This window comes from Terrapene carolina, unplaced genomic scaffold, assembly GCF_002925995.2.
Source record: "Terrapene carolina triunguis isolate 2854851 unplaced genomic scaffold, T_m_triunguis-2.0 Scaffold32663, whole genome shotgun sequence".
In the NCBI taxonomy this organism is placed as follows: domain Eukaryota; kingdom Metazoa; phylum Chordata; order Testudines; family Emydidae; genus Terrapene; species Terrapene triunguis.
In genome coordinates, this window is record NW_020697014.1 from 6,048 (window position 1) to 29,438 (window position 23,391).

Below are 23,391 nucleotides of genomic sequence, written 5' to 3' on the forward strand. Positions count from 1 at the left end.
TTGTATTAATTTGGATGAAATAAATGGGCCAAAGATATTAACATAACCACAATGTTAAACAAGGTCTGGGTTTGGTATATAGAGACCTCAGCCTGCTTAATACCATGGCAAACACACTATTAAAAGCCCTTTGAACCTTTTATTAAAGATACAGAACAGAAGGAAACGCATTTGAAATGTAAAGTATTAAGTAAGGCTTTCATTTTAACAACATCCCTTGTTCCCTTTCCCTGCAGAGAGATTTAGAAAGAAAAACCTCTTCTTTGACAGTCTTGTAGATGTTGTTAAAGATGGTAAAAACTGGTCTTCTGGGGAAAAGAGAAGATGTTAGTTGAAATGGGCTGGAACAGTTGCTAAAGTTCAAACCGGATTCATCTCAGGCAGTGTTGGGATTCAGGTGGAGCTGGTCGGGGTTGCGACGTCACCAGGGTCCCTCTCTGGCCCGAGTTGGTCAGAACATGTCTAAGGATTAGGACAAAAAGGGTCTGGAGTCCTAGAAGATGGTGGGGGTGGCAACCATGATGTGAAGCTCACTCCAGTAGCCTCCATCTGTTCTTCCCTCTGATTTTTTTTTCTATTCTTCTCCCCACAAATTCTTTTTTTAAGGACCCCCAAAGGGAATGGTGGGTGGAATAGCCCATCCCCTCATTATTTTGTCTACCAATTATACCTAATATTCAACATGCCATTTTGGTTTGTTGATTTCCGGTTCCACATATTTCGTTTTTACCAACCAGGATTTCAAATCAGTCCTTGAATCATATCATCATGGCCTTTTTGTTCAGACTAATTCAGTTTTTCTGTCTCCCTTTTGTTCCTTTTCCCATCAACTTTTCTTGTTGTAGGTTATTGTATCATCTACTTTTTACAACTGAGCTCACAATTAAAGTACATTTGTCAGCCCAATTATCACAACAGCCCCCAGACATTAAACGGTGTAGAATTTGATGAGGTGCAAAAGTAACTATTAGCAGAAACACCAACCCAAGGACAGGTAGGAGTTGTAGCCTCATGTTTCTCTTGAATGATTCTTTTTGTCTGATTAAAGGAGTGGCTTTGTTCAGAGCCAGAGGGTGAATGTGCCTGGAGAGCAGGGTGAAGAGTGAGAAAAATAATAACACCTATCTCTTATAATGCTTTTCATCTGTAGCTAACATGGCATTATCCCCATTATTAGAGATGAAGAAACAGAGGCACAAAGACATAGATTCACAGATTCCAATGCCAGAAGGGACCGTTGTGATCATCTAGTCTGACCTCCTATATAACACAGACCAGGAACTTCCCCAAACTAATTCCTAGAGCAGGTCTTTAAGATAGACTTCCAATCTTGATATAAAAATGGTCAGGGATGGAGACTCCACCACAACTCCCAGCAAATTGTTCCAATGAGTAATTACTCACTGTTAAACATTTACATCTTCTGTCCAAAAGACTAGCCAAACAACACCCAGCAGGTCAGTGGCTGAGCTGGGAATACAACCCATACTGTCAAATATTAAATGAATTCTCAATAGAGCATTGCTAAATTTTCTTGCGTCCTTTTTTATGCACTATTCTCAAACTGTCATTTAAGTGAAGCTTTGTTCATTCAAGCATTTGCAGAAGACAAATTTCAGGCTTGTGGTCAACATTAACTTAATCACAAAACAAGCAATTGATAGAGGCCAGAGTATCCAAACAGGAAAGAGAAACAATGCCATGTGACTTGAACGGCCCATCACACAGCTGGAATATTGAATTGTAACTATCCAGTACTTGGAGGAATTCACAGCAAATAATTTTCGAGCAACCATTAAGCTGGAATTTATTTGCACAAAACATTTGGCAAGTGGTTTGGAATGGCAAACAAATTAGTTAAAAAATGCAAACTGCTCATGTACAATTTGCATACAGGAAAAAGGGCTAAACTCACCAAATAAATAGTTAGCTGCAGTTTGTTCATTTGATTCTACCTACCAGTCCCTTGGCTCTAGTATTGTCGAGGGGGTTCTCAATGGTGGGTTTTGAGAAGCGGTTAGGGTTTCAGTTGAGTAATTTGTGGATTGTGGGGGGTGGGAGAAGGGATAGGTGTGCGGCTCTACACTGCTACATCCTCCCCGGGAACATTTTTGGAAATGGGAGGGCAAAATGACTGCATTCTAGAACAAAAAATTATTGCTCTTTAGAAAGCCAGGGGGGAAATATTATATTCGTTCCTGATCAGGCATTATCCAAAGTGGAAGACGATCTTTCCTGGGAGTAGAATAATCCCTCCCTTCAAATCAGCTATTGGGTTGTGTGTGCGGGGGGGTCTATTGTGGAAGAGGGCTCCCCTCAAAAAAAAAAAATTAAGCTCTGAAGTTTTCATGGGAGAAATGGATCTAACTGCAACTAGCAGGAAGAGCTTTTGCAGCGTCTTGCTTAGAGGGTTGAAAAAACATGTCAATGAAAAAAAACACCGGCCTGCCAAACAAGAGACAATTGGGAGCTGTAACTAGGTCATGCATTCACTGCCTGCTGGAGAACTTGAAATATTGCCCAGAAGCAAGAGTTTTATGAACAGAATTATTTCCTCTCCCTTTCACTGTTAAAAGCCTGTTTTTTCTCTGTGTAAGAAAGCTATTGGTGTGCAGCAAACATACAGCTATGCATCTGAAGAAGTGAGGTTTTTACCCACGAAAGCTTATGCCCAAATAAATCTGTTAGTCTTTAAGGTGCCACCAGACTCTTTGTTGTTTCAGCAAACATACACACGTCCCTAGTAGATGAGTAGAAGCAGGTGGGAGCTCCACCAGAACCAGCTGCATTACCCAGCGTTTGGGGAAGGGAGCAGCAGAGTCCTTCAAAGCTTCCCTGTGTATTATTAGCAGGGAAAGAAGGAGGTGGTGTGCTACTCTGGAACCTCCCACATGCTTTCCACCGTTAGACCTCCCCTTAGCAGCTACCTCTTCCAAACCCTCCTGCCCGCCCACTGAACTATATATGATCCCTCAATACCAGCCTTTGCTCTGTGGAATCTTCTGCTGTTACACTGCAAACACTGCTTATTCCAAGTCATAAGCAGCTGAGAAGATCTGACCAGAAGGCACTCAACATGGGTAAGAAACTGTCCCCAGTCTGCAAGTAGCATTAGGCATGAAGACCCACCGTTTTGGCTGGTGGTTCCAACCTGTTATCCTGCTGCTGTTGGTATTTGCAGAGGGCAGCATTTATCCTTTGGAACTTCCTACCTTTCCCCTAAGCAGGGACTTGCGGATTTGCTACTGCGTAACCAATGCAGAGTATATGTAAGGAGCAGTTTGGGCTAACGTTTTGTTGGACTGATAAAAAGTTTTTCTTTAAGCTACTTAAACTAACTAAAAATAAGACTAAGTTTTAAAATCTTTAAATGCATCTCTTGGTATGTGAGCAACAGCTGCATTTGTTTGTTTCAGAATTTGGAACCTGCATGAAATGTGTGATAACAGTAATCTTGCTGAGTGACTAATTCTCCCCTCCTTTAAGGGAGACTGTCAGGTAGCTAAGGACCAACATTTAACGTTGTATTTACTTGCTTTCTACAAATCCTACTACTAATATAAACTCCTTTTGGAAACATTTTTCGGGAAAACAATGAACACAAGTAGAGAATTTTTTTCTTTAGATATAAATATTCCCCTATATTATTTACAGCCTGAACTAGTATATTGTGCTTGTCATGGTACATGAAAAGGTGCTTGGAGACCATGGTAAAAAACTCTTATAGAGGCAGAAAGCTAAACTGACTAGACTGGTTTAACTGTCCAACCTGAATGTTTCCTTTTTGCAGTTCTGACAGCATAAATGGTGAAAAGTAAACTAAAATTTGGGGTCTGTTTGTTTATTAGGAGGGTTTGATTAGTAACACAGACAAGGCTCCTGTCCTAATGACTGCAGTGTACATGCCTAAAGAGTGATCCGAATACCATACATGTAGAGAAAACTACGTCTCTGTGCCATGCTTCATGGATTTCTGATGAGCCCTAAATCAATCTCCGATGGGAGAGGAGGGGGAGGGGGAAGCCCTCTTGTGCAGTCTTAGAGTTGAGACAGAATCCTCAATCTCCATGATCATGAGTGATCTGTTGTTTGGGTGGGGTGGGATCTTGTCTTGCTTTTTCACAGGAGTGTTACTTTTGGCCCTTTCATCCTGTTAATGCTTAGGTTGTGACTGTTGAACAATGGCATAATTACTGCTGTTGTCCTCCAGGTCTGCTGTATACTCCCATCAGTTTAATGTGGGCAAAGTTATGTCATAAAACTAACTTATTTGTCTACCTCCTTCGTTTTTAATATGTTACTGGATAAGTTAAACATAATCTTGTAGCTTGATAAGAGAACTGCCCGTTTGTTCAAACTCTAACAAGCAGATGATGTGCAAAAGACACTCCACCAATCTAATGCTTCCAGTATGAAGAGGAAAACTAAAGACTTAATCCCATTTGATTTGCTGTAAATGGGTTCCCCCCCAAAAAAAGAGTATAGCACAGACATGCTTTAATAAGAACAGGAGTACTTGTGGCACCTTAGAGACTAAGGCCTGGTCTACACTACGAGTTTAGGTCGACTTTAGCAGCGTTAAATCGACTTAAGCCTGGACACGTTTACACTACGAAGCCCTTTCTGTCGACTTAAAGGGCCCTTTAAACCGGTTTCCTAACACCACCTCGACAAGGGGATTAGCGATAAAATCGACCTTAGGGGGTCGGAATTGGGCTAGTGTGGACGGAATTCGACATTACTGGCCTCCGGGAGCTATCCCACAGTGCTTCATTGTGACCGCTCTGGACAGCACTCTCATCTCAGATGCACTGGCCAGGTAGACAGGAAAAGCCCCGCGAACGTTTGAATTTCATTTCCTGTTTGCTCAGCGTGGAGAGCACAGGTGACCATGCAGAGCCCATCAGCACAGGTAACCGTGATGGAGTCCCAGTCCCAGTCCCAGGATCGCAGAAGAGCTCCAGCCTGGACCGAACGGGAGGTACAGGATCTGATCGCCATCTGGGGAGATGAAGCAGTGCTCGCCGAACTCCGAAACAGTAAAAGAAACGGCAAAACATTAGAAAAGATCTCCAAGGCCATGAAGGACAGAGGCCATAACAGGGACGCGCGGCAGTGCCGCGTGAAAATTAAGGAGCTAAGGCAAGCCTACCACAAAGTCAGAGACGCAAACGGAAGGTCCGGGGCAGAGCCGCAAACATGCCGCTACTACGCGGAGCTGCATGCCATTCTAGGGGGTGCAGCCACCACTAGCCCAAGCGTGTTCTATGAGTCCCTCTCTGCAAACGGGGAAGCGGGTTCGGCGGACGAGGAAGATGAGGATGGAGAGAACATAGATAGCTCACAGCAGCAAGGAAGCGGAGAAACCAGTTACCCCAACAGCCAGGATATGTTTGTCACCCTGGACCTGGAAACAGTAACCCCCGAACTGACCCAAGACCCTGAGGGCACACAGGGGACCTCTGGTGAGTGTACCTTTGTAAATATTACACATGGTTTAAAAACAAGCGTGTTTAATGATTAATGATTAATTTGCCCTGGCAATCGCGGCCAGTACAGCTACTGGAAAAGTCTGTTAACGTGTATGGGGATGGAGCGGAAATCCTCCAGGGACATCTCTAGAAAGCTCTCCTTCATGTAATCCCAAAGCCTTTGCAAAAGGTTTCTGGGGAGGGCTGCCTTATCCCGTCCGCCATGGTAGGACACTTTACCACGCCAGGCCAGTAGCACGTAGTCTGGAATCATTGCATAACAAAGCATGGCAGCGTATGGTCCCGGTGTTTGCTGGCATGCAGACAACATCCATTCCTCAGGAGAGTGATATCATTCACGGTCACCTGGTTAAAATGGGGCAATTTTATTAAGGGGACATTCAGAGGTGCCCCTTCCTGGTCTGCTGAACAGAAATATTCCCCGCTGTTAACCACGCGGTGGGGGGGAGGGTTGAAGTGACCATCCCAGAGAATTGGGTGTGAGGGGGAGGGGAGTTAGTTGGGTTTGTGCTGCATGTTAAACCTGAAATCGCAGCCCCTCCTTTTACATTGCAAACCCATTTTAAATGGCACGGGTGCTTGGTATGGGAAATGAGGGCAGAACTGTTTGAAACCATCCCCACATGTTAAGAAGGTTAAAAAAGCCCAAAGACTATATGTCTTACCATGGCTGCCTGCAAGCTGAAATCTGTGTCCTGGCACTGCGTGAGTGATCTCTCACACCAAACCAGGAGACTCTCAATATAAGAGGAAAAATGCGACCTTGTAACGAAAGCACATGTGCTGTGTGATGTTGTGAACAGCAAAATCTAACGTGAAAGAGTCTACCCATTGTTCTCTAAAATGTATCTTTTTTAACAACCTCTCCCTTCTCCACCAGCTGCAAATCTTACTCCTTCGCAGAGGCTAGTGAATATTCGAAGAAGGAAGCGAAGGACGCGTGACGAAATGTTTACTGAACTTCAGACTGCCTCCCACGCTGACAGAGCACAGCTGAATGCGTGGAGGCAGTCAATGACTGATTTTAAAAAAGCCCAATATGAGCGAGAGGAGAGGTGGCGTGCTGAATCGCGGGCTGAAGATGAGAAGTTGCGTGCTGAAACGCGGGCTGAAGAGGAGAGGTGGCGTCAACTTGTAATCAGAAAGCAAGAGTCGATGCTCCGGCTGCTGGAGCATCAAAGTGATATGCTCCTGCGTATGGTTGAGCTGCAGGAAAGGCAGCAGGAGCAGAGACCGCCGCTACAGCCCCTCTGTAACCAGCAGCCATCCTCCCCAAGTCCCATTGCCTCCTCACCCAGACGCCCAAGAACACGGTGGGGGGGCCTTCGGCCACCCACTCACTCCACCCTAGATGATTTCCATAGCAATAAGTTTTAAAGTTTTAAATTGGAGTGTGTCCTTTTCCTTCCCTCCTCCCCCACCCATCCCGGGCTACCTTTCCAATTATCCCCCTAGTTGTGTGCTGAATTAATAAAGAATGCATGAATGTGAAGCAACAATGACTTTATTGCCTCTGCAAGTGGTGCTCGAAGGGGGGAGGGTAGTAGGGGAGGGTGGGGTGGTTGGTTTGCAGGGAAGTAGAGTTAACAGGGTGGTGGGGGAGGGGCAGAGGGTTCATCAAGGAGCAACAAACAGAAGTTTCACTCCGTAGCCTGGCCAGTCACAAAACTGGTTTTCAACGCTTCTCTGATGCGCACCGCGCCCTGCTGTGCTCCTCTAACCGCCCTGGTGTCTGGCTGCGCGTAATCAGCGGCCAGGCGATTTGCCTCAACCTCCCACCCCGCCATAAATGTCTCCCCCTTACTTTCACATATATTGTGGAGCGCACAGCAAGTAGCAATAACAATGGGGAGATTCTTTTCGTTAAGGTCTGAGCGAGTCAGTAAGCTGCGCCAGCGCGCTTTTAAACGGCCAAATGCACATTCCACCACCATTCGGCACTTGCTCAGCCTGTAGTTGAACAGGTCCTGACTGCTGTCCAGGCTGCCTGTGTATGGCTTCATGAGCCATGGCATTAAGGGGTAGGCTGGGTCCCCAAGGATCACGATAGGCATTTCAACATCCCCAACTGTTATTTTCTGGTCTGGGAAGAAAGTCCCTTCCTCCAGCTTTCGAAACAGAAGAGACTGCCTGAAGACGCGAGCATCATGTACTCTTCCCGGCCAGCCCACGTTGATGTCGGTGAAACGTCCCTTGTGATCCACCAGGGCTTGCAGCAGCATTGAAAAGTACCCCTTGCGGTTTATGTAGTCGGTGGCTTGGTGCGCCGGTGCCAAGATAGGGATATGGGTTCCGTCTATCGCCCCACCACAGTTTGGGAATCCCATTGCAGCAAAGCCATCCACTATGGTCTGCACGTTTCCCAGAGTCACTACCCTTGATATCACCAGGTCTCTCATTGCCCTGGCAACTTGGATCACAGCAGCCCCCACAGTAGATTTGCCCACTCCAAATTGATTCCCGACTGACCGGTAGCTGTCTGGCGTTGCAAGCTTCCACAGGGCTATCGCCACTCGCTTCTCCACTGTGAGGGCTGCTCTCATCCTGGTATTCTGGCGCTTCAGGGCAGGGGAAAGCAAGTCACAAAGTTCCATGAAAGTGCCCTTACGCATGCGAAAGTTTCGCAGCCACTGGGCATCGTCCCAGACCTGCAACACGATGCGGTCCCACCACTCTGTGCTTGTTTCCCGGGCCCAGAATCGGCGGTCCACGGCATGAACCTGCCCCAGTAACACCAAGATTTCCACATTGCTGGGGCCTGTGCCTTGTGAGAGGTCCATGTCAATTTCCTCATCACTATCGTCGCCGCGCTGCAATCGCCTCCTCCTCAGCTGGTCCTGGTTTGGCTTTGGCATGTCCAGGAGGCTCTGCATGTTTTCCAGGACAATGCGCGTGGTGTTCATAGTGCTCAGAATTGCCGCGGTGATCTGAGCGGGCTCCATGATCCCAGTGCTGGCTATGGCGTCTGGTCTGAAAAAAAGCGCGAAAGTAGTATCTGACGGACCAGGGGAAGAAGGGAGGGAGGGAGAGAGGGAGGGAGGGGCGAGTGACACCGCGTACAGGTACAGGGAATTAAAATCAAGAAAGGTGGGTTTGCATCAGGGAGAAACACAAACAACTGTCACACAGAATGCCCCCCCCCCCAAAGATTGAACTCAAAAGCCTGGGTTTAGCAGGAGGGAGGGGGGAAGCAAATGAATGGAGAATAAATCTATTTTTTACATCTTAAGACGACGGTGCAGCATGACTGATAGCCCTTGGCATTTTCTGGGTGCTTGGCAGCAAATACTGGGCGCTTGGCAGTAAGCCTTCAGGTCTACTGCACAATATGATGCCCACTGCAGTATGACAACGATGGATACCAGTCGTAATATACTATCTTCTGCCCAAAAGGCAAGGGGTTGCTGCTGTGTAGCAATGTTGCCCCATCCTGCGAATAATACATCTGATAACCATCATCATCAAGGCAAGGGGGCTGGTGCAATGCAGCCCCACGGCTGCCAGCCCCATGTCTGCCAGCACCCAGATAGCCCTCGGCCTCTTCTGGGTGCTTAGCAGACAATATTGGGCACTTGGCAGAAAATAGCATACTACGACTGATAACCATCATTGTCTGCCCGGGTGCCCATGATCGACAGCCACTGCAGTACGATGACGACGGTTACCAGTCGTAATATACCATCTTCTACCAAAAGGCAAGGGGCTGGTGCAATGCAGCCCTACGGCTGCCAGCCCCACAGCTGCCAGCACCCAGATCGCCGATGAAGGCTATCAGTCATGCTGCACCGTCTACCGCCAAAAGGCAGTAAGCTGCTGCTGCTGTTTAGCAATGCAGTCCCACGTTTGCCGGCACCCGGAAGAGATATGGTGACGGTGAGCTGAGCTGAGCGGGCTCAATGCTTGGCGTGGTATGTTGTCTGCACAGGTAACCCAGGTAAAAAGGCGCGAATCTATTGTCTGCCGTTGCTGTGACGGCGGGGGAGGGGCCTGACGCAATGTACCCAGAACCCCTCGCGGCACTGCTTTGCATCATCCGGGCATTGCGATCTCAACCCATAATTCCAATGGGCGCCGGAGGCTCCGGGAACTGTGGGATAGGTACCATAGTGCAATGCGCCGGAAGTCGACGCTAGCCTCGGTACTGTGGACGCGGTCCGCCGACTTCATGCACTTAGAGCATTTTAGGTGGGGACACACACAATCGGCTGCATACAACCGGTTTCTATAAAACCGGCTTCTATAAATCCGACCTAATTCTGTAGTGTAGACATAGCCTAACAAATTTATTAGAGCATAAGCTTTCGTGGGCTACAACCCACTTCTTCGGATTACATGCTTTAATGTAAGCTAATTTACAAAGCATACTGTAGTAGTGGTGGGCTGTGTTGATCAATATGAAAGGTCTTTTAGGCTCGTTATACAAGTTTTTGTTTTAGGGGAGGCAGTTATAACTTGTCTATAAGAATTTACTGTTGCTGAATCATGGTACACAGTGTCTAACTCAGAAATTATGCAATCATATACATAAAAGGGTAGTTGTTTAGTGGTGTAGTTAAACATGCTGGAATCTTTCATACTCCTTTAACCTCAAACATATTGCCTTAAACCAAATTATGTAGGAAGGTATCCCTTGATTGTGCAAATGTCTGTTACATTGAACTAACTAGCATGCAATACTCTATCCAGAGACTAAAACAGTTTTTATTATCATATTGCATGTTGTAAATCTATAAAATCTAGTCTCTTTAGGCAGACTTCCAACAACTCCTATTTTATCCTAACAGTCTGCAAATTTACTGTAACTGCCTCAGTAGGCTTTATAGCTCAGCCATATAATGTAACAGCCAGGTTGCATAAGCATAAAGGAAATGACCTTTTTATTTTTAAAAGATTGTTCTTTTCAGAAATTATACTGAAAATAGGCTCCCACTTCCCATTTTTATCACTTGCATGGTACCCAGTGTCTTTGGGCTTCCTTGTATTTCCATGGCATCTTTGCCCTAAAAATCTGAAAGCACTTTACTGCTATTTATTAAAAGTCTACAACCCCTTGGGACTAACATGATCCAATGGCTGGAAGTTGAAGCTAGACAAATTCAGACTAGAAATAAGGCATATATTTTTAACAGTGAAAGTAATTAACCATTGGAACAATTTACCAAGGGTCATGGTGGATTCTCCATCACTGACAATTTTAAAATCAAGATTGGATATTTTTCAAAAATATCTGCTCTAGAAATTATTTTGGGGAAGTTCTATGGCCTGTGTTATACAGAAGGTCAGACTGGATGATCACAATGGTCCCTTCTGGCCTTAGAATCTATGAAAGTATTATTATTCCCAAACAGGCACAGAGAAATTAAGTGACTTGCCCTAGGATCATACAGTGAGTCAGCAATAGCTACAAATAGGCATCTTGAGGTTAGTCCCCTGTTCTGACCACCAGACTAGAGCAGGGGTTCTCAACCTTTTTCTTTTTGAGGTCCCCCCAACATGCTATAAAAATTCCATGGGCCACCTGCACCACCATAACTGTTTTTCTGCATATCCACTAGATTAAAAGCCAGGGCTGGCGTTAGGGGTAGCAAGCAGGGCAATTGCCCAGAGCCCCATGAAGCTAAGTTACTTGGGCTTCAACTTCAGCCCTGGGTGGCAGGATGGTGGCAGGGCTCAGGCTTCAGCTTTCTGCCCTGGGCCCCAGCGAGTCTAACACCAGCCCTGCTCTCTGGTTTATTTTGGCAGACCCTCTGAAACCTGCTTGAAGCCCCCCAGGGGAGCCCAGACCTCTGGTTGAGAACCCCTGGACAAGGATACAGTCTTCACTTTCTGACTTTGTACAGCATGTTATATCATTTAGCAGAACTTGGTGTGGTTAAAAAACTAGGGTGGGGACGAACTGTCATTCTCGGGGATGACCTTTGGTTGTATGGGGGTCCTTGGAATCATCCAAAGAACGGCCCTTTACTATTTCCATGAGGTCATGAAAACTGTCTCCCCCAACTTTAAACCCTGCTGGATGGCAGGAGAGGGGGCGCTGCAGGCCCCTGAGGTCTGTTCCTTCACGGTTCTGTTGGGAATTATGGTTCATATCTTCAAAACAACTATAGATGTTGCAGCAGGCCATCCATATACCCTCATGTTAACTAGAACAGAGTTTGCCAAGCTGTGGCCTATGGAGCACTTGCTGGTGGTTGATTGATTATGAGCTGGCTGCTGACATGGGGCTGGCTCACCTCTTGGTTTAAGATGTGGGAAACAGGACAGATAGAAGAGGAAGACGAAATAAAGAGCAAAAGAGGAAAACTAAAGACTTAATCCCATTTGATTTGCTGTAAATGTGTTTCCAACATCTACCAACATCAGAATGGCAGTGTCTTACTCTCACTTTGCACAGGGGCAAATGATTGCACAAGATACAGGGAAACGAAGAATCGAGCCTAGTGCGACATCTTTGTGAAAAAGGACAAAACACTCTGCACTAAAAACATAGCTTCCACGTGAGCAATTGCTGTAATTGCCACAAGGCTGTTATCTTTATGGTGCCCGAGAGGGGAGGTGGATTGCATGGCATAGGAGCTTTGTCAATAAAGATATCCTCCACATTTTGGGGGGGAAAACCTCAAGTATTCCTGATCTAGCAGTAAACTGAACTAGCTACTTTCATAGATTCTAGGACTGGAAGGGACCTCGAGAGTTCATCGAGTCCAGTCCCCTGCCCGCATGGCAGGACCAAATACTGTCTAGACCATCCCTGATAGACATTTATCCCAGTCACACTGTGATAAATGACAGTAGTTTGCAAAGCATGTTGGTCTTTCGCTAGATTTCTATTACAAATACAGTCCAACTTCAAGGTATTCTAAACATTCAGTCAGACGCCAAGATAGCTGGGAAGCTGCATTTAATGACGACTATTAGTATGTGTAATGACACGTTAATATCTCTAATGTAAACATTTTTATCAACATCTTGCTACAAAAATGGTACAAATAGCAGATTCATGACTTGTGTGTTCATGAAGAGTCTGACCCAAAATACAGTGAAAGCTATATGTCAACTTCAAACAGATGCTCAACAGTTTATTACAACAGAATATTTGAACAAGTAGGGAAGGAACGGAGAGAAAGTGGGAGGGAAGGAAGAGGAGTAAGGGGAGGGATGGGAAGAGGAAAGGCGGGGAATGTCACCATCTTGCCCTAGGTTATCTCTAGCAAACATTCTAGTTTAAGTGGTCTCTTCCTTTATTAATCTGCAAAAGAACAACGTATTTGTGCAATACTAATCTAGTACTGGTCTAATCCATGTTTTGTCCCTGCTAATTTAGCTGACTAGGAAAAATAGGATGGAGTTTAGTTATATGTATCTATTTTTAATAAAGTTTACATTGTGCCTTGCAGGGCTTAGACATTCAATGGTGTGGAATACATCAGATTTTCTGTCCTTTTGCCTATTCTCAGACAATCTTCTAAGACAGCCTATTTAGTACTAAAGAGCCCTCGCTTTTTGAGGAAATCATGTTTTAAAGTAACAAACCTCAGAAGGTAGTGAGTGGATTCTACAAAGTAACTTGTCATCTTTGTTTCCTAGAGAATAGCAACCTGATTTAATGGGGAAATACAGCTGTCACATCCTATTGAGTTGAAGGTGTCGGATTCTGTAGGGTTTGTTTTGAAGAACTTGTTTGTCACAATATAAGATTATAACACAGTGGTGAAAATGAGCAAAATGGCAAGTCATTTATCAGGCAGATGCTTGAAGCACTGCAGTCAGCTGCAAAGCGGGCATTACATTCTTTGGTCCTGCTCAAAATTGTCTCAATTTATCACATTGCTGCTGGCTGCTTATTATTTGTATAAGATGGGGGTGGGGAGGGGCAGTTGGACTCTCCATCCATGTTGGAATGGGTTCAGCAGGACTGGAGCATTGTGACTATAGCAGTGCAGAATTGTATACTCTGATAAGGTGTATAAACTTGCCATGTGGAGTTGATGTGTTTTTAAACAGTGTGTCAGGATAATATTTTCTTGATCCTAGATAGTTATTTGTTAATGTAAACCTGAAACAGGAATCCTGTGACTGTCTGGAATACTGACTGTTACAGTAGCAACTGCTATACAGTAGATTTTTATTATTATTTTATTCAACTGTCAACCATAGTGCTCCTAAGGAGTTAAAACGAATATGCTCCTGCATTGATACAAAGGGAGCCAAGAAACCTTTAGAAAGAAGGCTAGTAACTGGCAACTGTCTGTCCAGTGTCTGTTTCCTGAAGAATGCACCTGTACTACTACCTCTACATGACCTGGGTATGGTGTTTATCACAGTCCTGATTTGAAAGTGATCAACAGCTCCAAATTGTGAGGCTTTGTGCCAAAGAAACATGTGTAGTCCATGGAGCTAGCTTTAGCATTTATTTTATTCAGCAGTAATGTAAGGAACCCTCAGGCCTGTATCCTGTAAGACATTGGCTTCAGCGGTTAGCATAAGGCTTGAGGCCTATGGACTTTGGCACTGATAAATGGCCTACTGGTCACTCCTAAATTTTGGGGAACTGAGAATAGAACGGTTAAGGGGGAAGTTGGTCCTGTGGTTGACACCAGCCAACCACAGGAACATGAGCAACACCAGCTTTTGGATATCTTAGGATGGGAACATCTTCAGATGTCTAACCACAAGAGTGCCATGTCAATGAATTGACATATATGATAAGTTGAGATCTTTAATATACTAATCTACAGGGGAAGGGCACCCCAACATTAGTAGGGTGAGGAAATACAAATAAGGAAGGGGGAGAAACCCCTACTGAAAATGCATTAAATATAGTGGCATCAGCATACCATATTATAAAAGTTGTATCCCAGTGTGGGCAGGAGGAGCGAGAGATGTAGCCCTTGGGTGGTGCCAGAATGATGACCACTAGTGATGGTGATGAGGAAGACAATGGCTAACATTTCAGGTTGTTCTGCAAGGGATGGTGTGAGTAGATACATGTTCAGATCTACATTCTGTAGTTTCTCTGTCTTTCTGGGTTAGAGTGTTGGTGACTTTGCTAAATGTATTGATAAACTATTGCAAATACAGAAGGTTTCCCAAAGTGTGAGTGCTGCAACTGTGCACAGTGGGGTTCCCAGCTGAACTAATTATAATAATACTGGGCCTGATTTTGGGACAAGAACCTGTCAAATCTCAAAGTTATAACTGGGAATTCTTAAGTATTCAATATAGTTAATATATGATTCATAGATCGGGCTACACATGGAATGCGCCTTGAATCCACTCAATTCCTGCTTGAACCCTTAAAGCACAGAAGAACACTTGTTTTCAGTTCCTCTACTGCTTTATCTTCCCTAATAAAGGAACAAGCCCTGAGTCTCCAGCCAGATTTGAACTTCACCTGCTGCTTGTCAGATTCCTCCACTGACACTCGTCAGGTTCCTTCCCAGTCTCTGGAAACGTGGACTCGCAGCTGAGCTGCCCCCACTTCTGCTAGTTGAGACTTGTTGAAGAGTGCAGATAGGGATCAATAAAGGTTACAATTAGCAGGAAGGTAGGATGGAGTGCCGAGGAGCAGAAGCTGGGGAACTGAGTTTCTAGCAGTGAGGAGGTGGGTACAGGTGCGATTCCCACTAAGCAAAACACTCTGCACTACTGGCCCCCAACCAGCTTCTAAATCTCTAGAAACAGCCACTCCCAGGGTTAATACCCAGAAGAGGCCTGCACAGTGCTCCTACAATAATAAAATGGGTTGGTCAAATGGAGCAATCTGTCTAGCTGAACTCCTGACAGTGCTTCACTACTAATCCCTAAAACCTTTCACAAATCAAGTCTTCCTAAATCCCCGATGTTTATCTGACTGCTTATGATTCAGTCATTTGGTATTAAATTGCAGGATGGGACTTCTTGAAAACTAAGACCCAAACTTTCTTCCATTTTTGGATCTCCAACCTGACATGCTGGGCCTCGTTTTCAGAGGTCTTGTTCTCTCAACTTTTATTGGGCCATGGGATTTGTGGGTGGTACTTCTGAAAACTGGGTCTAAGATCTCTTAAGCTGAGGACCAAAAGTCAATGACCTCTTTGGAAAATGTGCAGGTGAATAACTTGGAGATATCTAACTTTTTTTTTTTTTTCTCCTCTTTCAGCAGCAAAATGTGGAGCATGTGGTCCTGGGTACAAGACTCCTTTAGATGCCATGAAAGGCAAGTCCTGTCAACTGCGTTCTGAAATCTAGGTTATCAAAAAAAGAGCTTTATTGAACTACCTTCAGATTAAGTGAAGATTAACAAGAGGCCTTTTGGGTGTAGCATTAGCTAACTCTATTCTGCAGCTGGTATAATGGAAGGGCTGACAAGCCCTGTAAGGGGTAGGGAGGTTCCCTGGTCTCTCCATCTTCAGGATAATTTTTTGAAAGTGTGTGCACTTTACATTCACGGGGCCCTTCAGAAATATCTCTGATCCAGGGATGAGTCCTCCTGGAGCAAAGATGGGGTAATAGAACCCCAAACTGCGAATGGGCCACACCACAGGCAGGGAAATCCCCTTCAGACTGACCCCTGCCTAGTGTGCTTTCCTGCATAATGAAGACTCTGATAATATCTACCCCACTCCACCCCTGAAGAAGACTAAGGAGGAAGGTTCCCAACCTCCAGTTCAGGGGGGCTGGAACCATTTTTAAAGTGGGGGTACTGAGAGCCATTGAACCAAACTGTAAACTCTGTATATAATGGAAAACACTTCAAGCTGGGGGTGCAGCAGCATCCCCAGAACCCCTAGCACCTATGCTCCAGTTGGGCAAATCCAACCCAGTGAGAGATTCCTCCAAGGCTTGCTTTGGGGATAGCGTGGAGCTGACTTGTGTTGACCTAAACAAGCTCTCTGCCTTGCAAGGTCCCAGAGAGGAGATTGTGTACCTGCCCTGTATCTACAGAAACACTGGGATAGAGAAGCCTGACTATCTGGCAACAGTGGATGTTGACCCCAAATCTCCACACTACTGCCAGGTACTCCCCGTCAAGATTCTGGCTCTAATCCTCTTTACTTAGCCTGGGCTGACTCCAGGCAGCTTTACTGCCATTTAGTAACACTCTGTAGCTGCAGCTCCTTGAACCCCTTCAAAGGGAAAAATTTTCTGTGCTTGCCAGTGGTGGCTAAATGGGGACCTGATGCACCAAAATTTAGAGGACCCTGAACAATCTCTCTCTCTCATATCTATCTGTCTATCCTGGATGGATTTTTGTCTTGTGCCCACTCCTAAACCATTAATTTTCCTGCCAAATGGGGCAGGTCAGCTTTATGTTGCCATTTCTCCTTCTGCTCCACTTCTTGCTATCCTATCCGGGACCTCCTAAAATTAAGGTTAGATCCCAAGGGTCCTGCCTTAATCTTTCTTTGTCTGCTGTCTCCTTGGTATTTAACTCTGGTAGATCTTTCTCCATGACCACTTTCAAATAGATGTCTCAGTATTGACTATCAATCTAACTTCATGTTACGTTTCTTAGAGATGTGCAGCCAGTTCACAATGAAACCCCAAACCATGGGTAACTCAACTTGTTTCCTATTTCATTAGAAACTCTAAACTCAACCTTCCTCCAAAAGGTTCCTCTTGGATTTGCCTGGTTTATGATTTCACATAAAAGCTATATGAAACTTGGTGGCTTAGCGGTGTGTTTGCTTTGAGTTTTCAGCCTCTTTCTAAACTTGGTCTTGGGAATCTTCCAGGGATTGCTGAAGGCTAATATTTATCTGTTGTTCCAGGTCTCTTTCAAAGCCTTTCTGTGCTTAGTAAGCATTTGAGTAGCTCCCTCTGAAACCCCATTGTCAGTAGGTATTGAGCAAGATTACTAATCACTGCAGGATCAAATTTGTTTGGAGCATCCAACAGGTTTGACAGTTACTTGTTTGTTTAAGGTGAGTAAATTGATCCTGCTTTAGGAACTCTATAAAACGAATCTGTTCTGTCATAAAATGGGAAAGCACAATCTTCCTGGCCAAGACTACTGCTTTCAGTTAGCTGGTAAAACTGTATTTTAGAACCAGTTGGTACATGGTTTAAAAAAAGTGTAATCTAAACTGCATTTAAAAATACTAGATATTTATATGTCTCAAAATGCTTAATGCATTTTAGCCTCAGATCTCTAGCATTACAATGCACCTGAGGGGCAATTTATCTGTGTTGACAAGACATCTTGTCACAACTGTTCCTTTGCATAACTATTGTTAAGACTCTTACTGGAGGGATGCAGTTTCTTAAACACTGATCTCTCCATGTTTCTTAAATGCACACAATATGCTACTAATGACCAGCCGCCAGAGTGTAAAGTATTATTAACTCCAGTCAGTTTGCCACAACTTGTCCCAACTGAAATCGGATAAACCTTGTAATGTCAGACTGTTGCTGCCTAGATACAATTATTCTTTTCTTTCTATTACTGTTCTGTGTCTCTTGCAACTGCTAGCCAGTCTTTCTACCTTCCAAATATTAGATACATTTAATAGCACACCCATTAAGAAACAAATGTTAGGACGTCATGATGTCCAAATTCACGTGCGATGCTGTCACAGGGCTCTCTACTCACCGCTAGAGCGCCTCCTTCTGGCTACATCTGGGAATTATCTCTGCTAAGCCAACAACCCTTCCTGCAGTTGCACTCTGTGTCACTATGTCTTGCTCTCTCAGGACTCAACTGCTCTTGCTTAATTTTTTTGGCCTTCCAGCCAGATCATTGCGGTTTTCCCTTTCTGGGGAAATCATGTGCCTCAAAGTGTCTCAGGACTCACTGTCCCTGTCATTCTTCTCTTTCACTGCCCCTTAATGGTGCCACTTCCAGTGGCTTCTAGGGGATCCCAAGCCCATGGGAAACCAAGGCCCACCCTCTACACTGGGTTCCAGCCCAGGGACCCTACAACAAGGTGTCAAGGTCTGCATAGTGCTATCCCTTACTGCTTTATCCCTGGGTGACCTCACCTTCTCTCACCCTAACAGTGAATGCATGCCTGCCCATCACTCTCAGCTACAGGCCCCTCCTGTTCCTCTTCAGCTGAGCTTCATCTCTAATTAGTCCTCCTTGTTCCCTGGCTCCTCCTCCAGGTGCAGCCTAAGCATTTAATTGGTCCATCTGGCCACCTTAACCTCTTCATGCCTTGTGTGGGATGGACACCCAGTCACAGATGCACAGAGAGTGATTTACCCAATATCACACATGATGGAGGTAGAGAGCCAGGAATAGAACTCAGGAGTCCTGGCTCCTGGTCTCCTGTGCTAAAGACTCAGAATGGGATTTTCTTCAAAACCACCTGAGGGATTGAGCATCAAGGGATTCTTAAACTACTCTGAAAATCTCGGCCTAGAACTACTCACTGGATAACATCAACAATTTCCCTCGTGTTTCCTATGCTATGTCTGTATTTCTAAAGAACTGTTTTTCTTAGGACTGCCTGTCTTACAGACTGAATCTGAACCATGCCTTTGACTTCATAGGTGATCCACCGCCTGCCCATGCCCAACCTCCGAGACGAGCTCCATCACTCTGGGTGGAACACCTGCAGCAGCAGCTTTGGGGACGTCACAAAGAAACGGAACCGGCTGCTTCTTCCCAGTCTGATTTCTTCCCGCATTTATGTGGTGGATGTGGGCACAGACATGCGGGCTCCCAGGATTCATAAGGTATGTCTGAGGTGACTCCAAGAGATGTATCTCACTTAGGAGATGGGAACTAAAATTTCCCACTTATGAATGTGAATGAGGAAATCCAGAACAATTTTTTAGGGCTTTTGGGGAACCTTAAGAACTGGTCAGTCTCAAAAGTCTTAGAATTTTTAAGAAAGTTAATCTTCTTTGGCTGTGGAAAAAGAGTAAGTTCTCAAATCCTTGAGTTCTATATGTAGAGCAACACCCCTCCCTCAACCTGATGTAAATTGGTGCCCACAACGTACAACTTGTAGTTCAGGGTAACTTTGCTTCTTTGGGTAACAAGCGTGACTAAACAGTACATACAAGGGGATGAGGGGGGGAAAAAACTGCTCTAGAGCAATGCCGTCTGCTTTGAACTAGCTCACTTGATACGCCAAAATTACCTCCTTTTTCTAACTACCAAAACTGCCAGCTTAAGCTGGCACCTGAAAATCAGGCAGTGTTCTCTTTGCCTTTAATACAATCCCCAGTAATAAAGATGTTGCAGTCACAATTTAGCTGACTGGGTATCTTGCTGATTCACAGACAGACTAGACTCCATCTAGTTCTCCTGGAGATGTATTGAGGGAACAGACAACCCCAGTGTGTCACAGACAGCTCTGACTTTCAGACGTACTGAGTAACTCGGGGCCACTGGTTTCACATAACTTGTCTTTTAAATAGAGACATGCTTTCAATGTAGCAGCAGGGTACGCGTTCTTCAGGAGAACCACTTAGTGACAGTGGAATTGATTAAAATTTATACAAACTCGTACCTTTGAACTTCAGGCAAGCAAAGCACTGGGGTTTTGTTTATTCTCTCTTTATATAGTTCAAGCTGGGCAAACAACAGATTTTTCAGTTCACTTGCAATTAAAAAGGAAATTAGTTTGGGGCTGAACAAAACATTTTGTTTAACCCAAAATGATACATTTTGTTTAAATTTCAAGCATTTTTTAAACTTTTTTTAAATTTTGAAACAAAAATTCATCAAATGGGAAAAATCTAAATGTTTTAATTTTTTTCCTGAATAGTTTCGATGTCCCCCGACCACCACCAAAACAGTTTGGTGAAATTGACATGAATTCATGAAATGTTTCGATGTCACTAAATCTGCATTTTTTTGCTGAATAAATTTTTCGGTTGAAAAATTTTGCCCAGCTTTATTCATAGTTTCCTTCTCTCTGTCTGGCCAAGCCCAGAACACACAGGGGTTGAGTTCTCGAGTGGAAAAAATCCAACAGCCTAGAACTTTGAAGAGTTTTTAAGATTGCAGGAAACCCTCCTCAATGGGGATGGGGGTTGACACTCTGATTTTGACTGGAGGTGGCCTGACCAAGGAGGGATTGACTATGTGCATATAAACTCTCCTTAGATGATTGAGCCAGTGGATGTATTCTGGAAGTGCGACTTAGCCAATCCCCACACAACTCACTGCTTGGGCAATGGTGAGATCATGATCAGCAGCATGGGAGACCCATCTGGCAATGGCAAAGGTATTTATCCCCCTTAGTTATTCAAGCAAAGGAATCCTTGCTACAAAACTGGCAGCCTTGTTGAGAACATGCAATCCTTTTGAGCTGCTGGCCAGCTTAGCAGCCCTGTAGCCAGAAGTTCTCCACTTTACCACAGAATAGGTACTTCAGGAGGCATGGGAGGGCAAATTTCACAAACACAGTCCCCTGTCAATGTGATTCAATCCTGACTTGGAGTACCCACCTCCAGTGTTATAGGGGAGTTCAGGATCTAGGGCGCATTCAGTCCTTGAGAGCTTTGACCCTAACAAGGGGACAATTGTGAATGTTTGTAGTTTGGACACTTGCCAGCAGGTGTACTAGGCTGAGACTAATAGGACTTCCTTATTGCATGGTTGCTGTCAGTTGTTAACTAGGATAGGGCTGATCCCCCAGATGTGCTGGCATTGCTTTTCAGAACACAGGGAACTGAAACACTTTGGTTTAGAAGAGAATGCTACATGTCTAGAGCTCTGTGGCTCTGTCCCCATTCCCTTCCTCCTCCTCTACCCGGCGCTCCATGCCCGCCATCCAGATCCCTGCTTCCCTCGTCACCACTACTCTCCCCCAGTCCTCCTCAGGCCCAGCTTCTCCACTGCATCCCTACAAACCCTCCTTGTAAGGCTCTGATTTCTGTTAGTCCAGTCTACAGACAACTTCCTCGTTAGGCAAGTTAAGCAGCTGCCTCTGATACATGTTGGCAGCAGCAGAGAAATTCCTCTGCCTCCAGCACCAGGCAGTCTGGGGCCCCTGGTTTTCCTCTGAATCAGGCTTTTACCGTTTTCTGATTTGCACCCAAATCAATATCTTGTGCCCATCGATACCTAGATTGTTTCCTGAAATTCTGGAATTGATCTAGGGTGACCAGATCGCAAGAGTGAAATATCAGGACACATTGAGCGAGCGGGGCAGGGGGAGGGGAGAGGACGACAACGACAGACACAGGTGCACAGAGCCATGAGAGGGGGCCCTAGGAAGCTGCGAGAGGGGGCCCTAGGAAGCTGCAGCCCGCACCACAAGCCACAGGGCAAGGACACCTATTGAATTCAATGAGAATTTTGCATGTGAATTGATGTACCTAGTTCTGAGATGATAAAGCCAGAAGGGATCCGGTGATCACCTGGTCTCACCGCCTGTGTAGCACAGACATAGAACTTTCCCAAAATAATTCCTAGAGGATAGCTTTTAGAAAAACACCATAACCCTTAGTATATTGTTAATGGTTAATTACTCTTACCATTGAAAAGGTATGCCTTCTATCCAGTCTGAATTTGTCTAGCTGCAACTTCCAACCATTGGATCATGCTCTACCTTTCTCTGCTAGACTGAAGTGCCCATTATTAACTATTTGTTCCCCATGTAGATACTTAGTCTATAACCAAGTCACTTCTTAACCTTCTTTTTGTTAAGCTAAATAGATTGAGGTCCTTGAGTCGATCACTATAAGGCATGTTTTATAATCCTTTAATCAGTCTTGTGACTCTTCTCTGAACATTCTCCAATTTATCAATATCCTTCTTAAATTGTGCACACCAGAACTGGTCACAGTATTCCAGCAGTGGTTGCACCAGTGCCAAATACAGAGATAAAATAACCTCTCTACTCCTGCTTGAGATTCCCCTATTTAGGCATCTGGTCACCCTATTTCTGTATGCATTTCCCCAGGTTTTTTTGTAAAAATCAAAACTGAACTGCCCCAGAAATTCTGGCATGTGGAATCATCGTGAAACTCGCATGGCTCCAACCCTGCCGATGAACCTTTAGATCCACTGCACAGACTTCTGCCACTTGAGCTAATGGAGTAAGTGATGGCAGAGGCAGTAGGTTGTCATCCTATATGTGATAGATCAGCTCTATAGGGGGATGAGACACTTTTTTTGCCACTGGGTTTCACAGGTATCTTCTGACAGAAGAGGAACTGTGAAACTCAGGAATCCTGGGTCTATTCCAGGCTCCTGAATGGAGTAGTCTCTAGTAGTCAAAGACCCTTCTTCCCCGTCCCCTCCAGTCTATGTCTATCCTATTGCTGTCTAACCCGCCCCAGCTCCTCATCTGATTTCAACTGCCCCCCACTACCGCTCTGGATTCCTTGTCCCAGTTTCCTGGTCCTGTCTCACTCTCCTCTCTCCCCGCCCCCATCCCTCAGATGGGATGTTCGTTCCAGACTGGCAAAATTATAAGGCTTCCCAACATTTCAACACTTCCCATTCTAAATTTTCGGTTGCTTAACTATAGGCTAGCTCTGCCTACAACAAAGCATATTCAGAATCTCTGATTAAGGGGATTATAAGTGTAGCAACCTCCATCATAGCTAGTCACCAAAGATTGAACCTGAGCCATCCAGACTTAAAAGCATGAGCTTCTACTACTTGAGTTCAAGATATAACTCCCTTAGCTGGTAGCTATACAGTTATCCTCTAAAAATCCACCAGAGGAGGGCACAAAACACATGTTGGACAGTGAATTACAAAAGTGCCAAATATTATTATTAGACCCGCAATAGTTTTCACAATGAACATCAGCAGGGGATAAACTGGGAGTTTAAGAATATTTGGAAAACAATTTTAGAATAACATTCAGTGCTGTGGTTTAAAAGAAAAAAAACCTGTTAAAACTCATAACTTAGCAGTTATTCAGTGTTTTGAAAAAAAACAACTTTTAGGAGCTATGGGATACAAGTTAAGAATGTTGAAACAGGAAGCTGTTATGCTTAGTTA

At 44.8% G+C, this 23,391-nt stretch overlaps 1 protein-coding gene across 3 annotated transcripts; it reads left to right on the forward strand.

Annotated features, from left to right (window-relative positions):
• The first annotated feature begins 2,919 nt into the window (after window positions 1-2,919).
• LOC113409350 (methanethiol oxidase-like) lies at window positions 2,920-20,710 on the forward strand. Of its 3 annotated transcripts, none has more exons than XM_026663141.2 (5): window positions 2,920-3,080; window positions 15,634-15,690; window positions 16,379-16,491; window positions 18,969-19,154; window positions 20,536-20,709. In XM_026663141.2, the coding sequence occupies exons 1-5, from the start codon at window positions 3,077-3,079 to the stop codon at window positions 20,671-20,673; spliced, it is 498 nt and encodes a 165-aa protein (XP_026518926.1). In that variant the 5' UTR covers window positions 2,920-3,076; the 3' UTR covers window positions 20,674-20,709. The 3 variants fall into 3 exon arrangements, with proteins under 3 accessions (XP_026518926.1, XP_026518927.1, XP_029770023.1); XM_026663142.2 differs by having other exon boundaries at window positions 15,637-15,690; window positions 20,536-20,706; XM_029914163.1 differs by lacking the exon at window positions 2,920-3,080 and adding an exon at window positions 3,207-3,269 and having other exon boundaries at window positions 15,637-15,690; window positions 20,536-20,710.
• The last annotated feature ends 2,681 nt before the right edge of the window (window positions 20,711-23,391 follow it).